At 46.8% G+C, this 15693-nt stretch overlaps 2 protein-coding genes across 3 annotated transcripts in view; both read left to right on the top strand.

Annotated features, from left to right (window-relative positions):
* The window catches only part of dennd4c (DENN/MADD domain containing 4C), a 39157-nt gene extending 30178 nt beyond the window's left edge, over nt 1-8979 (top strand). For both annotated transcript variants that reach the window (XM_076972429.1, XM_076972428.1), the window contains exons 22-34: nt 1-114; nt 300-1402; nt 1693-1882; nt 1970-2076; nt 2316-2491; nt 2728-2919; nt 3720-3903; nt 4120-4230; nt 4377-4514; nt 4714-4831; nt 4933-5086; nt 5835-5899; nt 6030-8979. The exon at nt 1-114 is cut by the window's left edge and continues 27 nt beyond it. In XM_076972429.1, the coding sequence (XP_076828544.1) occupies nt 1-114; nt 300-1402; nt 1693-1882; nt 1970-2076; nt 2316-2491; nt 2728-2919; nt 3720-3903; nt 4120-4230; nt 4377-4514; nt 4714-4831; nt 4933-5086; nt 5835-5899; nt 6030-6166 (2789 nt within the window). In that variant the 3' untranslated portion in view covers nt 6167-8979. The remainder of the gene's footprint in view (nt 115-299; nt 1403-1692; nt 1883-1969; nt 2077-2315; nt 2492-2727; nt 2920-3719; nt 3904-4119; nt 4231-4376; nt 4515-4713; nt 4832-4932; nt 5087-5834; nt 5900-6029) is intronic.
* Nucleotides 8980-9816: 837 nt separating this feature from the next.
* On the top strand, nt 9817-15533 carry acer2 (alkaline ceramidase 2). The gene is made up of 6 exons (XM_076972431.1): nt 9817-10253; nt 10512-10626; nt 11826-11967; nt 12171-12308; nt 13632-13769; nt 13863-15533. Exons 1-6 carry the CDS (start codon nt 10149-10151, stop codon nt 14047-14049), a joined length of 825 nt encoding a protein of 274 aa, XP_076828546.1. The 5' UTR covers nt 9817-10148; the 3' UTR covers nt 14050-15533.
* The last annotated feature ends 160 nt before the right edge of the window (nt 15534-15693 follow it).

Genomic DNA, 15693 nt, shown 5'->3' with positions numbered 1-15693 from the left:
GTGCGGTGGCCGGGTCAGAGCCTCCCAGCCCTGCCGAACCCAGTCCTCCTCCAGCCAGCATCGTCAAACTCCCCAGCGGGGGCTTAGACGCGCCAGCGGGCCGAGGCGACTCAGGTGGGTCCCTCAGGCCCTCCACACAGTTAGTCTGTAACTCCGCTCCGGGTAGCGCTTCTTTCATTATTATCTTCTCGCTGTATTTCAATAGGACTCGAAATTGAAATGTCACAACCAATAAAAAGCTCGAATCTGATGTACTCCTGAATCTCCCTGAGCCCTCTAGATGTCTTCTCCTCTTTCAGGTAGCAGCCCGGCAGGAGGAGGCAGCAAACTGTTCAAGCCTCGCAGCAGGAGTGAGGGCGTGGCCCTTCCGGAACACGGCGGCGACCCCACCCACTTGGCCCCGCCCACCGGCCAGCAGCCGCAGTCTCAGAAGCAGCGGGTCAAGGCCTTCTCCGAGCGCAGCTGCAGCTTCAGCGCCGAGAGCCGCGCCGGCATGTTGCTGAAGAAGAACAGCCTGGAGCTCAGCGTGGACAACATGGGCGCCGACGCCAAGATCCTGGCCGCCGCCTTCTCCGGGGGCAAGACTCCGCCCCCTTCCTCGGCCACAGGCTCCGCCTTTAAAGAGCTGGAGGAGGGGCCGGGCGCAGACCGCTCCCTTGAGGTCGATGGTAAAGACACACAGACGGAGAAAGCGGAAGGAGTCGGCTGTGATAAGAATGAGGAGGCGAAGGGCGAAGGGAAGGCGACTCCTCAGGGCGGAGAGGGGGTGGGAAGGAGCACCAGCAGCAGCTCCTCCTCCTCCAAGGCGGTAGAGAGGGAGGACGTTGAAATCGGGGCGGACCCGCTCTCTCTGCTGGCCTCCGAGAGTGAGGAGTTGGTCTCCATTCAGAGTCAAGAGTCTGCACGCTTCGTGCCACTGGTGGTCTCCCGCAACCTGGCAGACGAGATCGAGATGTACATGAGCCTCCAGGGTCCGCTGGGCACCAAGGCCTCCAGCATGGAGCTGCACCAGGGGGCCAAGCACGACCGCATGGACCCGCCCGCCGCCAAGCAGCCTGCGGAGCGGCGCTCCAGTCTGCCTGCGAACCCCGTGAAGATACCAGACCTGCTGGAACCCGCCAAACGCAGCCCCGCCGTCACGCGCTCCAAAACCTTCGTCAACAAGTCGTCCAAGGCCCCCGGCGCTGCCGGTCAGAGGTCGGCCTCGCTCACCGCGCTCGTGAAGACCTCTCAGAGCGGCTCGCTGGGGTCCGTCATCAACTCCATCTCCGGCATCAAGATGGACGGCTTGCTGTCGGGGCCTAAAGTGGACATGCTGAAACTGGGCATGAAGCAGGCGGCCAACGTGGCCAGTAAAGTGTGGGGGGCCGTGGCCTCCGCCTACTCCTACTCGGACGACGAGGTGAGCGAATGAAAGAGGTCCAGAGAGAGGGGAACCGAGGAGAGAGACCAATCGTTACATTCAAGGAACCGTAATGTCAATACATTCCAACCTCGTCCTACCATTGACGAGCCACTCGAATGTCATTACATTGATCTTACAGTGTTCTTCTGTTGGAAGGGGGGGGGGGGAGTCTCTCTCAGGAATATAATCATAAAGTTTATTTATGGACCACCTCATACATTTTTAATAGCAGTGAGTGTTTCTTGGCGTGACTCTTCACATTAACGCTGGCATTCGGCTGCTTCCAGGAGGACCAGACCCAGCCCAGGGACGCCTTCCCCGCCCGGCTGGAAGACCATCTCCTGAGCGGGGATTGCGGGCTGGAGAGCGCCCTGCCCCGGGGCCTCATGCCCAGCCTGGCCTCCAACGGCCTCACGCGGAGCACCACCAGTCTGGGCAGCAGCAGTGGGAGTAGCGATACTGGCCGGCCACAGCCCAGTGCGTGTGAGACACACACACACACACACACACACACGACTCCTGTACTGTTTGTTTGTCATGTGAACACCTGTCTGTTTGGTCTAGCCATGACCCATGGTAGGTTTGCAAAAGGAGCCAACTCGGAGAGGTGTGAGCAGAGCTCGTCCCACCATGCCAGCACCTCCAGCATCTACCAGAACTGCGCTTTAGAGGTGAGGGCAGCGCCCTCTGCTGACGTGTGCTCGCCATTACATTTACAGCATTCGGCAGACACTCCTGTCTGAGGCGTCTGGCATATTTATCCCCATGACTGTACGTGTGCTCCCTTGACATTTGAACTGGCCTGCTGGCACTTTGCTCTGCTGCACCAGATGAGCTACAGGAGCAGCTTTATGGACACTGATGTTCCTCTCTGGAGCTCACAGAAGCGTGCGTGCGTGTTCCCACTCAGGTCCTCATGTCCAGCTGTTCTCAGTGTCTCTCCTGCGAGGCCCTTGTGTACGATGAGGAGATCATGGCGGGGTGGACGGCGGACGACTCCAACCTGAACACCACCTGTCCCTTCTGCCAGACCTCTTTCCTGCCCCTGCTCTACGTGGAGTTCCACGACCTCCGCGCGACCCCTGGGTAAGTTACCCCACCGGACATCAGAGGTGGTGAGGTGGACGAGTGACTCCAGATCACAAGTCGGAAAACGTTCCAGAATCGTCTGTTTCTGTTTCTCCGTGATGGACACACCAGTTGTTTTTAGCCTTCAGAGTTCCTTTTTTCTGTTATGTTTCAAGTTCAGAGGAGTTTCAGATATGAATATTTTGCACCCATGCAGTTCGGCTGACTCTCATCCTGTGTGTCTATGGGAACAGGTTTTACCTGAAGACCAGCACTTCAGGAGACAGTATCCACCGAGCTAGCGTGCGACCCACGACCTCCAGCTCCTCGGAGGTGAAGGTGGTCACTCCCAGTGAGCCCCCGGACCTCATCAGCTTCGCAGAATCTCCCACAGGCAAAGATGAGCCTGAAGACCCACTGACATCCCAGCCCGGAACCCAGAAAATGTGTGTTACGTTCCTATTCATGCTATACATATTCAGCTGTGTAATCATGTTAGTTATATAATAACTAAAAATATATAAAATATATAGACATAAAATCTGTATCTTATGTATAGCTCCGTAGGGAACTTGGTCTTTGATGTTTGTTTTTGCGTGATGTTTGCGTGTCTCAAAAACAACTTATTTATGCATGTCATGTCGTTATTAGTCATTAGGTGACGAGTGTGCAGCATGTCTGACACACAGGGGTTCTGATTACAAATGCATTATACTTCACATTTGTTGAAGGTCTAGACAGTCACCTTGACGTATAAATTAATAGAGGCTTTATCCCCGTGCTATCCCCGTACCTGATGCTAAAGCTAATGTTAGTATATAGCAGGGGTACTCAAATAGAAATGATGACGGGCCACATTTTATTTTTTCACTGAAGGGGCCGGTTATGGGGGGGGTGTCGAACGCATTTGGGCGTCTGCTACCTGTTTGTTGTTGCCATAAAGGCAATCCCCGGCATCGTCTTGAGATCGCGGTGCGCGATTTCAAAATAAGAGCAGATAGCACGATTGAAAAAAAAGATTCCAAAAAAAAAATACACTTTTCAAAACAGCTCGCGGGCCAGAAATAGATAACTATTTGAGTATGGGGGGTATATAGTGTCAGCAGCACCACCCTCAAGATGCTTACCTGCCATGACCTTTGACACACATTTCCCACTCTGCAGACACCGAGAAACCAAAGATGGCTGTAAATTAAGCTCAACGCAGACACAGTGCCTGAGTAATTCTGTCTCCATGCCTCCTCAGCCCAGTACCGAACACGGTGCTTTCGGACCCCCTGGGCCTGCTGGAGGTCCAGGGAGAGAAGAGGGGCACGTCTCTGACCCGCAGCAACAGCGTGGGTGGGCCCCTGCAGAGCCTGGACTCCGCCCAGTGGCCCAGTCATGGCGTGTCCACCACCAGCCTGCCCAACAGCCTGCAGGAAGTGGTGGTAAGCTCCGCCCCCACGGGCCATCGCAGCAATTACCGAAAGACGCAGCTTAACCGTAACACAACAGGAGTGTTCCACGTACAGAATCTCCTTTTATGGACAGGATGTGATGTCACAGTTGTGTACGAGCTCCCAGGAGCAGCATGCCACCATCCCTGCATGTTTCTACTGCGGCGTTTCGTTTAAGCACCAGCTGAACGTTTTCTTTTATCGTAGGACACGCTGGGGCAGAAGCTTCCCGACCCACCGCCCGTCTCGGTGCCTTACCTCAGCCCACTGGTGTTACGCAAAGAACTGGAGTCCTTACTGGAGAACGAGGGTGATCAGGTGCAGCGCTTTTTCCATTCGTAAAACACGCGTGTGGTATTTCAACGTTTACAAGGGTCCCTTCCCCCTGGTGTTGAGCAGCGTGTGTCGAACAGGTGTTGCGATCTCTGTCCCGTTGCGTTGTTCACGTGTTCTGTGCTCTTCAGGTGATCTACACCCACAAGTTCCTCAGCCAGCACCCCATCATCTTCTGGAACCTGGTGTGGTACTTCCGTCGACTGGACCTGCCCAGCAGTCTGCCTGGACTCATACTTACCTCTGAACACTGCAACAACGGCGTACAGGTGTCTCTCCTCTCCCTCACGTCCACCCACTCTCCGCTGTCTGCACTCCATTTTGTTTCCTGACTATATTATTCTCTTATCTCATTCAGTTTGTCTAGCAGCGTCACTAACGTATTGTTATCTATGTACTCTTGTGCAAGTTATGTCACATTAAGTGGGACAAAATTGTCCTCACACGTCCACCTCTGTTCTGCCATAGCTGCCGCAGACGTCCCTGCCCCAGGACAGCAAGCAGGTGTATGTTCAGCTGCTGTGGGACAACGTCAACCTGCACCAGGAGCCCACCGAGCCCCTCTACCAGCTCTGGAGGACCTTCTGTGAGTACCTGCATGGCTCTAGAGTGCTGCAAGTTCTCAGGTTAAATCACAGCACATGGCGATATCTGGAACACTGTTGTCCACCCTGCCTTTACCTCCAGTGCGTAAGAAGGGCTGTTTGGCACCCACTGACTACCAGGAGATACGAGGACTCCTGAACAGCATTGTCAGAAGCATCCAGACCAACGACGTCTATGGTCCCATCAATCTGCTACTCAGAGAAATCAAGAAACGCCCGGAGGGCAAACGACAAAGGTTAGAATGTTGGATCAGTCAAAGTGTGTGTGTGTGTGTGTGTGTGTGTGTGTGTGTGTGTGTGTGTGTGTCTGTGTGTGTGTGTGTGTGTGTGTGTGTGTGCATCCACTGGCCACTTTATTAGGATATCCATACAAATACTCTGTATGACCCCCATAATCTCTGAGAACATCATCAAGTCTTCATGAAATGTTCTCCACAAGGTGTTGGAAACATTCCTGTGAGATGTTCCCTCCTGTTGGTTTGATTACCTTGTGTTATTACTGCAGATTTGTTAGATGATCATGCGTGCTGTGAATCTCCTCTTCTAACACATCCCAAGATGTGCTCTATACTGGTACAGAGGAGTGTCTCACACGAGCATCTTACCCGCCGTGTGGTCTTCTGTTCTTACAGAAGAGCGATGTGATGTGCTGTACATGTTGATGTGCTGGTTATTTGAGCTACCATAGCCTTCCTGACTGTTCAAATGGAACTGGCCATTCTCCTCACACCTCGGTTTTATTACATCTGCTGTTTATCAAAATCTTAGACGAGCGGTATATGACGTGTCTGATTTATTTCACGAATTGTATTGTTTTCACATCACTGACTCTACATGTGTTCCTAATGCAGGGGAATGTGTGTATCTTGTAAATAAACGTACACATATCTTGGCTCTTAGTATGTTAACGTTTATAAATGATCTTATTTATTGAATGAAATGAACTCATAAATGATCGTATTATCTTTTTCTCCTGTTCTGTAGGAGTATATACAGAGAGATCTTGTTCCTTTCACTAGTGGCCTTGGGGAGGGAGAACATTGATATTGGTGAGTAAACGCTGCCATGAACCATCCTCTCCTCCTTGGTACCTTCTGCACCCTGTGAACCCCACAGACCCACGGTGCCGTGCGCCCACCCGCTCCGTGTTCCACGTCCCCTCTCTGTTTCTGCTTGCAGAAGCGTTTGATCGGGAGTACCGCGTAGCCTTCAACGAGCTCAGCCCCGAGCAGCTCAAAGCTCTCTCGCCCATGGACAGACCCCCGGCCAACAGCGTGCAGTGGTGCCTCAAATGCTTTGGAGCTCCGTTCATCTGACCTGTCAACGGCAGCTGCGGGGAGACGCCCCGACTCTCCCCAGCACAACCCCCCCCACCCCCCCAGCTCAGGTGCCGGTTGGGCGGAAGCACTCGGCACCTCCACGAGACTGGACCCCTCTCCCGTTAGCCTCCTCCTTTACATCCGTCGCTCAGAGACGGTATCCCATAATCCTCCAGAAGCATACCTTGGTTTTGTTTCATGCCTGCTTTTCCCGCAGCGTTTAGCAATGCCAGATATGTAGCAGGGTTAGATGTTTGTTAGTGTGAGGTTTGTCAGTGTCTTCAGGTAATGGAGCCATCATCAGGTATGTGCGTGAACCCTGTAGGAGGGAAGTGATGAACTGATGAGGGAGGAGAAGCTCACGGCCCTCTCAACACTGCCTTGTGTCCTACTGCTCCCTCCAGTCTTACCTGTGGAAGGTGTCCGGATGAAATGGAGATGTATTCTCTTGAGATATCAGTTTCAAGGGTCTTATATGATGTGCACTTTCAAAAATTAATTGCTTTATCTGTCTCCATTGTTGATTGTACATATTTTTCTAGGATGGGATATTTGCCTTTTTCAAAGTGATGGATCTTGACCTAGAGTTCTGTGGAGTCAGTCTTAAATGCCAAGCCTATAATATTGATGTGGGTCTTGAGTGTCACAGTGCAAGGCCGTGTGTGTGTGTGTGTGTGTGTGTGCGTGTGTGTGCGTGTGTGTGTGTGTGTGTGTGTGTGTGTGTGTGTTCATACATACCCAAGTGTATGCATGTGTGTAAACTGGATCATCATACCTTGGGTTACTGTGGCAACAGACAATCAAATTATTCCAGGGAGCTAAAGAAAATCTAGTGTCTCAGACAAAGTAGATGGTGGGAAGTTCAGGTTTTGTAACAGACAGTAAAGTAGTTTTACTGGAAATTACATGTTTGTTTTTTTTTTTGTTGTTTTTTTTTTTACACCTTTGGACCTTAAATTTAAATATATTGTGGGGAAAATTATGAGTTGCATTGGGAGTTGGACGTTTAACTACTGAAATGATCACCAAAATGATTCACTCATACAGACATATTTGTCTTGAATAAAGTCATGATCATTTAGAAAAATGTTCAGAATATCTATGTACATAAACCTTTTTTCCACTGAGAATGCAGATGTCCACTCAACCCTAGGTGAGAATGTACAGTATCCTTTCTGCTCCAGTTAGTGTTCTTCAGGGTGTTTTAAGCAGCCTTTTATGGTATTTGTGCGTACAGATGCACGTTTGTTTTCAATGGAAGCTCAAGTCTTAAGTTAATTTTGCTGTCACTGAATAAGAAATTTCACAAGACAGACACATTGCTAGCCCTCTGTAGAAACATGGTGATTTGAAATAATTCCAATAGTGCTTGTGCCTTGTTACTTAGCCAAGGTAGGTTTTACTACTAATAAATTAATATTATAGAGTGCAATCAGTTTGCCTTAATTTATCAGTTTTTGTTTTTCATCACTTGTCGCTTAGGGTTTTGACAGCTGATATAAATACTCATGTCCCATGGTTTTGTCCTTGTAAAATAATGAATTTTTATTTAAGGCAAATATAAAACAATTGCATATCTGGTTTAAAATTGAATGTTTGGTTATATACACAAATTAAGGGGGTTTTCAGCTTGATGACCACTGTTTCCAACAAAAAAAAACTATACATTTACATTTGCCTACTACCCAGGAAATAAGTACAGTTAAAACAAGTCTGTTTTCCTACTTAAGAACTCACAGGAGAATCTGCTGCAGCTATTTTGGGGGCTGTGGCCGGTTTGTTGTGTAGTATTTGAATGGTGGAATGAAATACAGAGGTGGACCAGGTAATGTGCTCACTGCAAAACTGTAGAATGACATCCGTATTGGGCAGAGAATTCTGCATGCATGCACGTGCATGCGTGAACAGCTTCCGGGCGTGCACGTGCATGCGTGAACAGCTTCCGGGCGTGCACGTGCATGCGTGAACAGCTTCCGGGCGTGCACGTGCATGCGTGAACAGCTTCCGGGCGTGCACGTGCATGCGTGAACAGCTTCTGGGCGTGCACGTGCGTTTGTATTGACTGTTTTGAAAGGCTCGTGATGAGGCCATACCTGGATGGTTCCTGTGTCATGTTTACACGTTTAGAATAGAATGCTGTAATCCAGAATAATCCCAGTGTTGGGGTTGAATATGGATGTTCAATGAAGTCTTTGTTTAGGAAGTGCTGACCCATGATCCAACACTCTAGTATTTCATATCCTAATTAATCTGATGGAGCTGAGGAAGTAATCATGATTAAATGCTGAAATGAGGGCTATCTTCTACCCTTCCTAAATGCAGAAAATAACATTCCAACCTCATAAAAATACTTATTTTATTCACTGCAATATATTGTAATGGATATAATTTACTAATGACTGGAGTACCACACAACCTATTTATATAACAGACTTTATTTTAAAACATTATACTGTACACTGCTGACAATTGCTTTGTTGACTGTAGTTTTAACTCCAAGCAAGTTTCTTCTTGTTTAACTTTGTACAGTGTATCTGGTTGTACCCGCAGGTTACAAAACTAATGCTCTCCTGTTGAAACGTCCTGATATAGTCAGGACGTTTGAAAGTAATGAACAAGGGTCGGTCCTGTAGCCAACAGAAGTTAAGGGTAGAGGTTAAAACCATGTTGCACAAGGACCTTGGGGGAGACTAGGGTTTTAATCTAGGGTTCTGTAAGCCTGCTCTTTTCAGGGTGTAAATTTGTACAGCCTTCAGCTGTCCTGCAATAAAACATGCTTTGTCCTGATTCAAAGCTGCTTTATCTGTTAATTATGCATGCCTTTAATAATTTGGTTGAATTTGATGCTTATTTCGTAAGTAAAGTAGAGATAGTATTGTGATAAGCTCAAATTTGTTCTTGATGTAGATAGCTCATGTAATGTATCCCTGTGACTAATGCCACTACATTTCTTTATGAAGAGATGGTCAATTCCAGGGGTTATCCCCCTGCTGTTGTCTCAACTCCTACCAAATCAGTTATTTAATATGTAGCACTTTCAATTTGATGGATTTAATATAAATGCCAAAGCAAATTACATCCATCTCAGTAACCTTCAAGCTGATTCAAACTATCTAGAATAGTTAAGAACCAATATTGTTTCTCAATATTGTGCAGTTTGTATCTTTTAAAACTCACTTTCTAAATCCTTCTCATGTTAGTGTTTGGATTATTTAGGGTTAAATAAATGTTTATTTCCCTTAGACGGGCATGTATGCTTTCACTTCTTTGAGTAGCATTTTCGCACTTAATGGTGGTGACTCAGCAGTGTGAATATTGTGAAGCAGTAAAGAACAGTGGATATGTGAAGTGTATTAATAATCCATCTGACTAATAAGGTATTCATGACTTGTTAAGTCTTGCAAAACAATCATATTTCTCTTTCAACTACGTATCTTTATAAAAGCACTATTCATCCAGTGCCCAATGATAAAAGTCCAGTTAATCCAATGTAATACGACACACAACGTTGTTTTAATAGAGCGGACAGTTTAGTGTTGTGTATTGCTCGTTAGGTCAGTTGTCACGTTATTTCACACATTAAATCAACGTACCTCGTTCCACCACAACAAACTTAAGGAAGATTGCCTGGAGTTCAAGTGCGCATGCGTTGATCACATGTTGCTGTGTTATTGCAAATGACATGCAGTTGCAGAGCGGCTCTTGTGAGCTGGACCACACTTCGACTGGACAACAAAATGACGAGACAACTTGAGACTCGCTACAGACCATCAAGAGAAGCTCAAAATCGGATCAGAAGCAGTTTAATTCGTGTTGCGTCTGAGTTATCAAAACGAAATTACAGGGTGTCTTTGTGTGAAGCTATTTAACCCAGTTCTGGTCTGAGAGCAGTTTACACCAGCTGTGGCTGATCGCGCATCTCGCCGAGTAGGCGGCTATTTTTATCGCTCATATCTGCGTTCTCGGGAGTGCGACAGACATGAATGTGTTTTTCTATAATCACCTTCAAGCTGGGAGCTCGGAAGTGGACTGGTGCGAGGGGAATTATCTCATCTACCCCGGAATAGCGGAGTTCTACAACACGGTAACGTCACTCGAGCCGCGAGCGCTTTGCCCGTCGCTGCTGCTTCTGCTTTGTTGTCTGAAGCTCGTGTGTGTGTGTCTCCACCAGGTGACACAGCTATAAATTCATTTCTGTCGTTTAGTAGGTTAACTAGTGACGGGGCTGTCAAACTTTGACCACGTTAGCTCATGGTAAACTGCATTTAATGAGAGTGTGCTGTCACTGACCTTTACTTCTTTTGTCTGTTTGTCTTTCTTTCTTTCTTTCTTTCTTTTTTAGATAAGCAACATTCTGTTTTTCGTTCTGCCCCCCATTCTGATGTGTCTCTTTCGTCAGTATGCTACACATTTTAACAGTGGGATCTATCTGATATGGACTCTGCTCGTAGTGGTCGGTAAGCTTCACATTTTCTGATCTGGAGTGAACTAAAGGGGGAAATGTGATGACAAGAACAACGTGGCTCGTGTTTTGAAGAAGATTGGAGAAGAAGTTGCGACCTCTTTTTCACTCACTTGCACATTTTAGGGGAGTGGAGATCTTTATGAGGAAGTTGTAACAGGGTGTATTTTGTAGACCATTACTAATGGACTATATGTGTAGCTATTTATCTTCAATGAATTACTTTAGTCAGTTAAATTTTATTTTTTGTAAGGCTACACATTTCTGTATTAGCTGTGTGTGTACGTTTGGGGGGGGGGTTAACCTTCAGGTGACCAAAAATACACTAATAAGCCCACATGTGAAAACAGTGACCCCCTCAGTGTCCCTGGCAAAGTGGTTACTGGGAAACAAGGGACACACTGTCTTTTGTCTCATTCTGAGATTTGAAATATGTCATCACACACCAGCGTCATTCTCGCAGTCTGTGAGCTGACGCTGGTCACGACTTGATCGGCAACAGTGTGTGTTGTTGCATGCTGTTGGACAGTTCTTCTACTGAATGATTGAGCCCTGTGGACTCATAAATTTCCTTGTGCGTCACAATACACAGAGGATTCATTTAGGGAGGCAACACTGGGAGGACTTGATTCAGAGCATTTTTCTAGAGCCAAAGGGACGTGAATTGCTCAACAGGGTTTGCCTTCTTCATGCTGTGTTTACAGATCATAACAAAGCTATGTTTAGTGAATGAAGACACCCAACACCCAACTAAATAACCTCTGCCACTGCAGCCTTCTTTAGGCAGTCCTTGTCTTCTGTATGATATCCATGGATTGATACCTTTATGAAATGCCAACACCGCCCTGTTACCTTTGCTGGGTCATTAAATTGATTACTTACCAGTGATCTAGAGAGTGTGAATTGGTACAAGTAATGGAAAACAGATGACATGCCATAGAAATGAGAACGTGTGATGTTAAAAATAGATCTCCAGTAACGAGTCACAGCGCACATCATCTGTTGCATGTGCTGAATGTTCTCGACAAACATAACAAGGCGGGTGTATATATATATATTTTTTTTAGCTGTCAGTGCTGTACTCCCACTCACAGCATATGAAAACTAGGTTAATATCTTCTGCTTTTCCAAGAACATAAAACAAAGCCAGTGAAGAGTGTAAGAGTGTCGGTCCGTCTGATGTTTGATGTGCAGGCATCGGCTCCACGTATTTCCATGCCACGCTGAGCTTCCTGGGACAGATGCTGGACGAGCTGGCGATACTGTGGGTGCTGATGTGTGCCATCGGCATGTGGTTCCCCAAGAGATACCTGCCCAAGATGTTCCGCAGAGACAGGTGAGGGGGACAATCCCGTGAGGGGGGGGTGGGGCACTTGTCTTGGGGGACACAGGTTTCTTGTGGCACCTGTTTTGCTATCAGGTCATCTGATTTACACACCTTGCCTCAAAATGTCTGAATGCTGTTTGATAAACATCAGCGGAGTGTTGAGACAGCTGGCACCTTTCTCTCTCTCTCTCTCTCTCCCTCGTTTCCTCAAGGTCAAGGTTCAAACTGGTCGTCGGCGTCCTTTCAGGGATCACCACGGGACTGGCCTTCATCAAGCCGGCCATCAACTCCATCTCGCTGATGACGTTGGGAATCCCGTGCACGGCGCTCCTAATCACCGAGCTGAAGAGGTGAGAGACTCACAGCTGCCCATCCAGACACACTCGCTCTTTGACTCCTCCTTCATCCTGCCGTCCGTGGTGTGCAGAACACCGTTCAGGTGGCGTTTCACTTCCTTAGCCCATCTGGACCGTATATTTCATGTATGCCAAGCATTCAGCCTTAAACTCAAGTGTTTTTTTTTTTGTTTGTTTTGTTTTGTTTTTTCCCCCCTGCTGCTGGCTGTAACCGGTTCAGTCACTCCTGTGACGTGCTAGCTCTGAGTATACACCAAGTGACAGTGCTTGAAGTGCACAACAGGAAGTAGGGGCTGATGCTGAACCCCGTTCTGTTACAATGTGTGTGTGTGTGTGTGTGTCTTTGAACAATGACGCTCCAATAGGCGTGTGTGGTGAGTGGTCGCGATGGCGTTGCTAATTCTGTAGTCACCGTTCCTTTAGTGTGTTTCATTAATGTAGCTGCTTTTTGTTTGTGTGCTATTGCAGTTTATTGCCGTGGCATCACACCCTTATATGGGCAGCGTTCTGTGTGCTCCCGCACTGGCCTTTCCGGCTCTTCCCATGTCATCTTCCTGTTCTCTCACAGCTTGAACATTTGGCAGCCTCTAACCTGTTATTGTTCGCACCGTGCCTCAAGATTGAGTTACCTGGGTCAACACACAGTCGATATCCAACACTGTGCTGGCGCCACCATAAAGGAATTTAAGGAATTCTTGTGGAGGTTGTGTGGTGGAATGATAAGGGCTATGGAGAGGAGTGATTGTTTCCTTTAACAGTCTGTCAAGGGGTACAGCAGGTTGAAGTGTATATTGCTTCCACACACACACACACACACACACACACACACACACACAGTACTTTCAACGTGCTCAGCATCAGGGTGATTGGATCACTGGGTTGTTGATTACTGAATGTTGATCACATATGCAAATATTAGGATAGAACAGAAACTGATAGCATGGGAAACAAAGTGGATTTTGATAAGGGTGTGTGGGTGTGTTTTTTTTTGTGTGTGTAGGTGTGCGTGTTCTATGAGACATGCTTGACATTACGTGTAGACAGTTAATAAAAGACATGGTAATAAACCTCACTCCTGAAAGAATTTTAAGCATTCCTCAGTGATATTAAGCTGTGCCCCATCATGAGTATTCATTAATATTTTTAACAATAGTGTGCAGACAAATGTGGTTTTAACTATGTTTGAGTACAGCAGTATATATTGAACAGTATATAGGATATGTCTATATAGAACTGCATATATAGATGGTATATAATAATTGTATATAATACAGTGCCCTTGTACATGCATCTTCATGGTTGTTTGCGTGTGAGCAGATGTGAGAACCTGCGTGTCTTTAAGCTGGGGCTCCTCGCTGGCCTGTGGTGGACCCTGGCACTCGTGTGCTGGATCAGTGACCGCATCTTCTGTGAGATGTGGTCGTCCGTTAACTTCCCCTACCTGCACTGCGCCTGGTGAGTGCACGTTCACAAGCACAAGTCCGTCCGCGGTGTAATCTGTGCACCTTTCATAAAATGCGATTTTGTCACCATTGCATAAATGCGTAGGCACATTCTGATCTGCCTGGCGTCCTACCTTGGCTGCGTGTGCTTCGCGTACTTCGACGCAGCCTCAGAGGCCCCAGAGCAGGGCCCGGTGGTGAAGTTCTGGCCCAGTGAGAAGTGGGCCTTCATCGGGGTGCCCTACGTCACCCTGCTCTGTGTCCACCAGAAGCCCTCCATCAAAGTGACATGACCAGCCTCCACTCCCCAACATCTTTTGTCCTTCGGTGTCCGTTTCATCAGGCATTCTCCTCATGCCATAAGCTACGATCTCCTTTCTGTCAGTATTAATATTTTGCATATTGCACCTAGTTGTTTTTTTTTTTTTTTCATTATGTGGTTCAGCAACAAAAAAAAAGTTCCCTGTTTATTAGTGTTTTTCAGAAGGTCTTGGGAAGACATCGTGTAACACGAGAAAGCTGAACGCCACTGTTCTTGTTCCTCTCAAGAAATGCGTCAGTCGCTTCAGAATGTTATTTTTATGTATCAGCAATGCAATTTTGTTGACACTGGGGAGGAAGCACAATTCTAGTGTTAATTTTTGCTTGTTTGTTCGCACTAAAACTACTGTTTACTTCTCGTTTTCATTTATTTAATAATGAGTGATGGTTGTTCACCTTCGAGGTAAATATTTTGCAGTTATGCTACAATGTACTAGATGTAACATTCCGCACACACGACTGAGCAAAACAATTTACCAAGAAAAAAGAAACTCCCATCTAGAACTTCTATGATTTACAATCACCATTTCTCATTTTAACTTTTGTCTATATTAATACCTTATTTTTAAAATGACCATGCCTTTGAGTTGAATTGATTGCAATGAATATGATCTTGCGGGCTTGTTTTCTAGTTTAGTGACATCTGTGGGCTGAATTACAGCAGTTGTGTCATTTACACTTGTTTCATCCCTCTATACAAAGACTTGGATTTAATACACAGTGATACCTTAACACAGCTATGAATGTTGTAATCAATGGGCTCAATACGAGCCATTCTGGCTATGGGTGAAGGGTATTCCAGACTGTATTGGATGATGTATTCTATTTTATGCTTTTGGGGACAAAGCACAGCATGGGTGGGCTTGGTGAAGTGTGTTTAAGGCAGCGCTTTTCTGGGGATGTATGGCAAACACTCGCCAGATGGTCGTTTTTCTTTTCCTCTACGTGACTCGCATATCTGAGGACATCCTGTTTTTAGAAGGGGGGCTTGCTGAAAGATGAACAGCGACGGAAGACGCAGACAGCTCGTCATCTTTTGCTTGGAAAGCGGCGTCATAGGTGTAACTATTGCACCAGTGATTTCATGTTCTCAGACATCCTTGCAGTGTGTTTTTTTTCTAGGACCTCATGCAAGAACCAAGTGCCCCAGCATTCTCTTTGCATCTGTGGGACTGAATCTTCTCTCCCATTGAAGCAATGAAATCAAACTACCGTAGTCTCCTCTGATCATTTGTAAAGGGAGACCAATTTTGCCTAAGATACCGGAGTTCGTCACTTTGCACATACCGTGAGGGGCTTTGGGTGCCTGTCACTCCCAACATCACGGGTGTACCAAGACATTCATGTTTCTAACCAACTGATAATTTTCTAAGTATTGCTGATGTTTGTAATGGAACAAAACATTTAATGACTGTATTTTTGCATTTTATGTAATAAAATGACATCCATATTTTCAGCCTTCCTCTGTGTGGTTATGGTTCAAATTAAAAGGTGGATGTAGTAGTGTTTTGCTGGCCTGCATTCAGATTTCCCATCATTTCCAGTGGAGGCTGGTGGACAGCAGGCAATGTTGCTCCCTGGTGTGAGGGTGTCTAATGATCCTCAATATACTAAAA

This window comes from Brachyhypopomus gauderio, chromosome 14, assembly GCF_052324685.1.
Source record: "Brachyhypopomus gauderio isolate BG-103 chromosome 14, BGAUD_0.2, whole genome shotgun sequence".
Taxonomy (NCBI): domain Eukaryota; kingdom Metazoa; phylum Chordata; class Actinopteri; order Gymnotiformes; family Hypopomidae; genus Brachyhypopomus; species Brachyhypopomus gauderio.
This window is presented reverse-complemented; position numbering and strand designations above follow the sequence as displayed.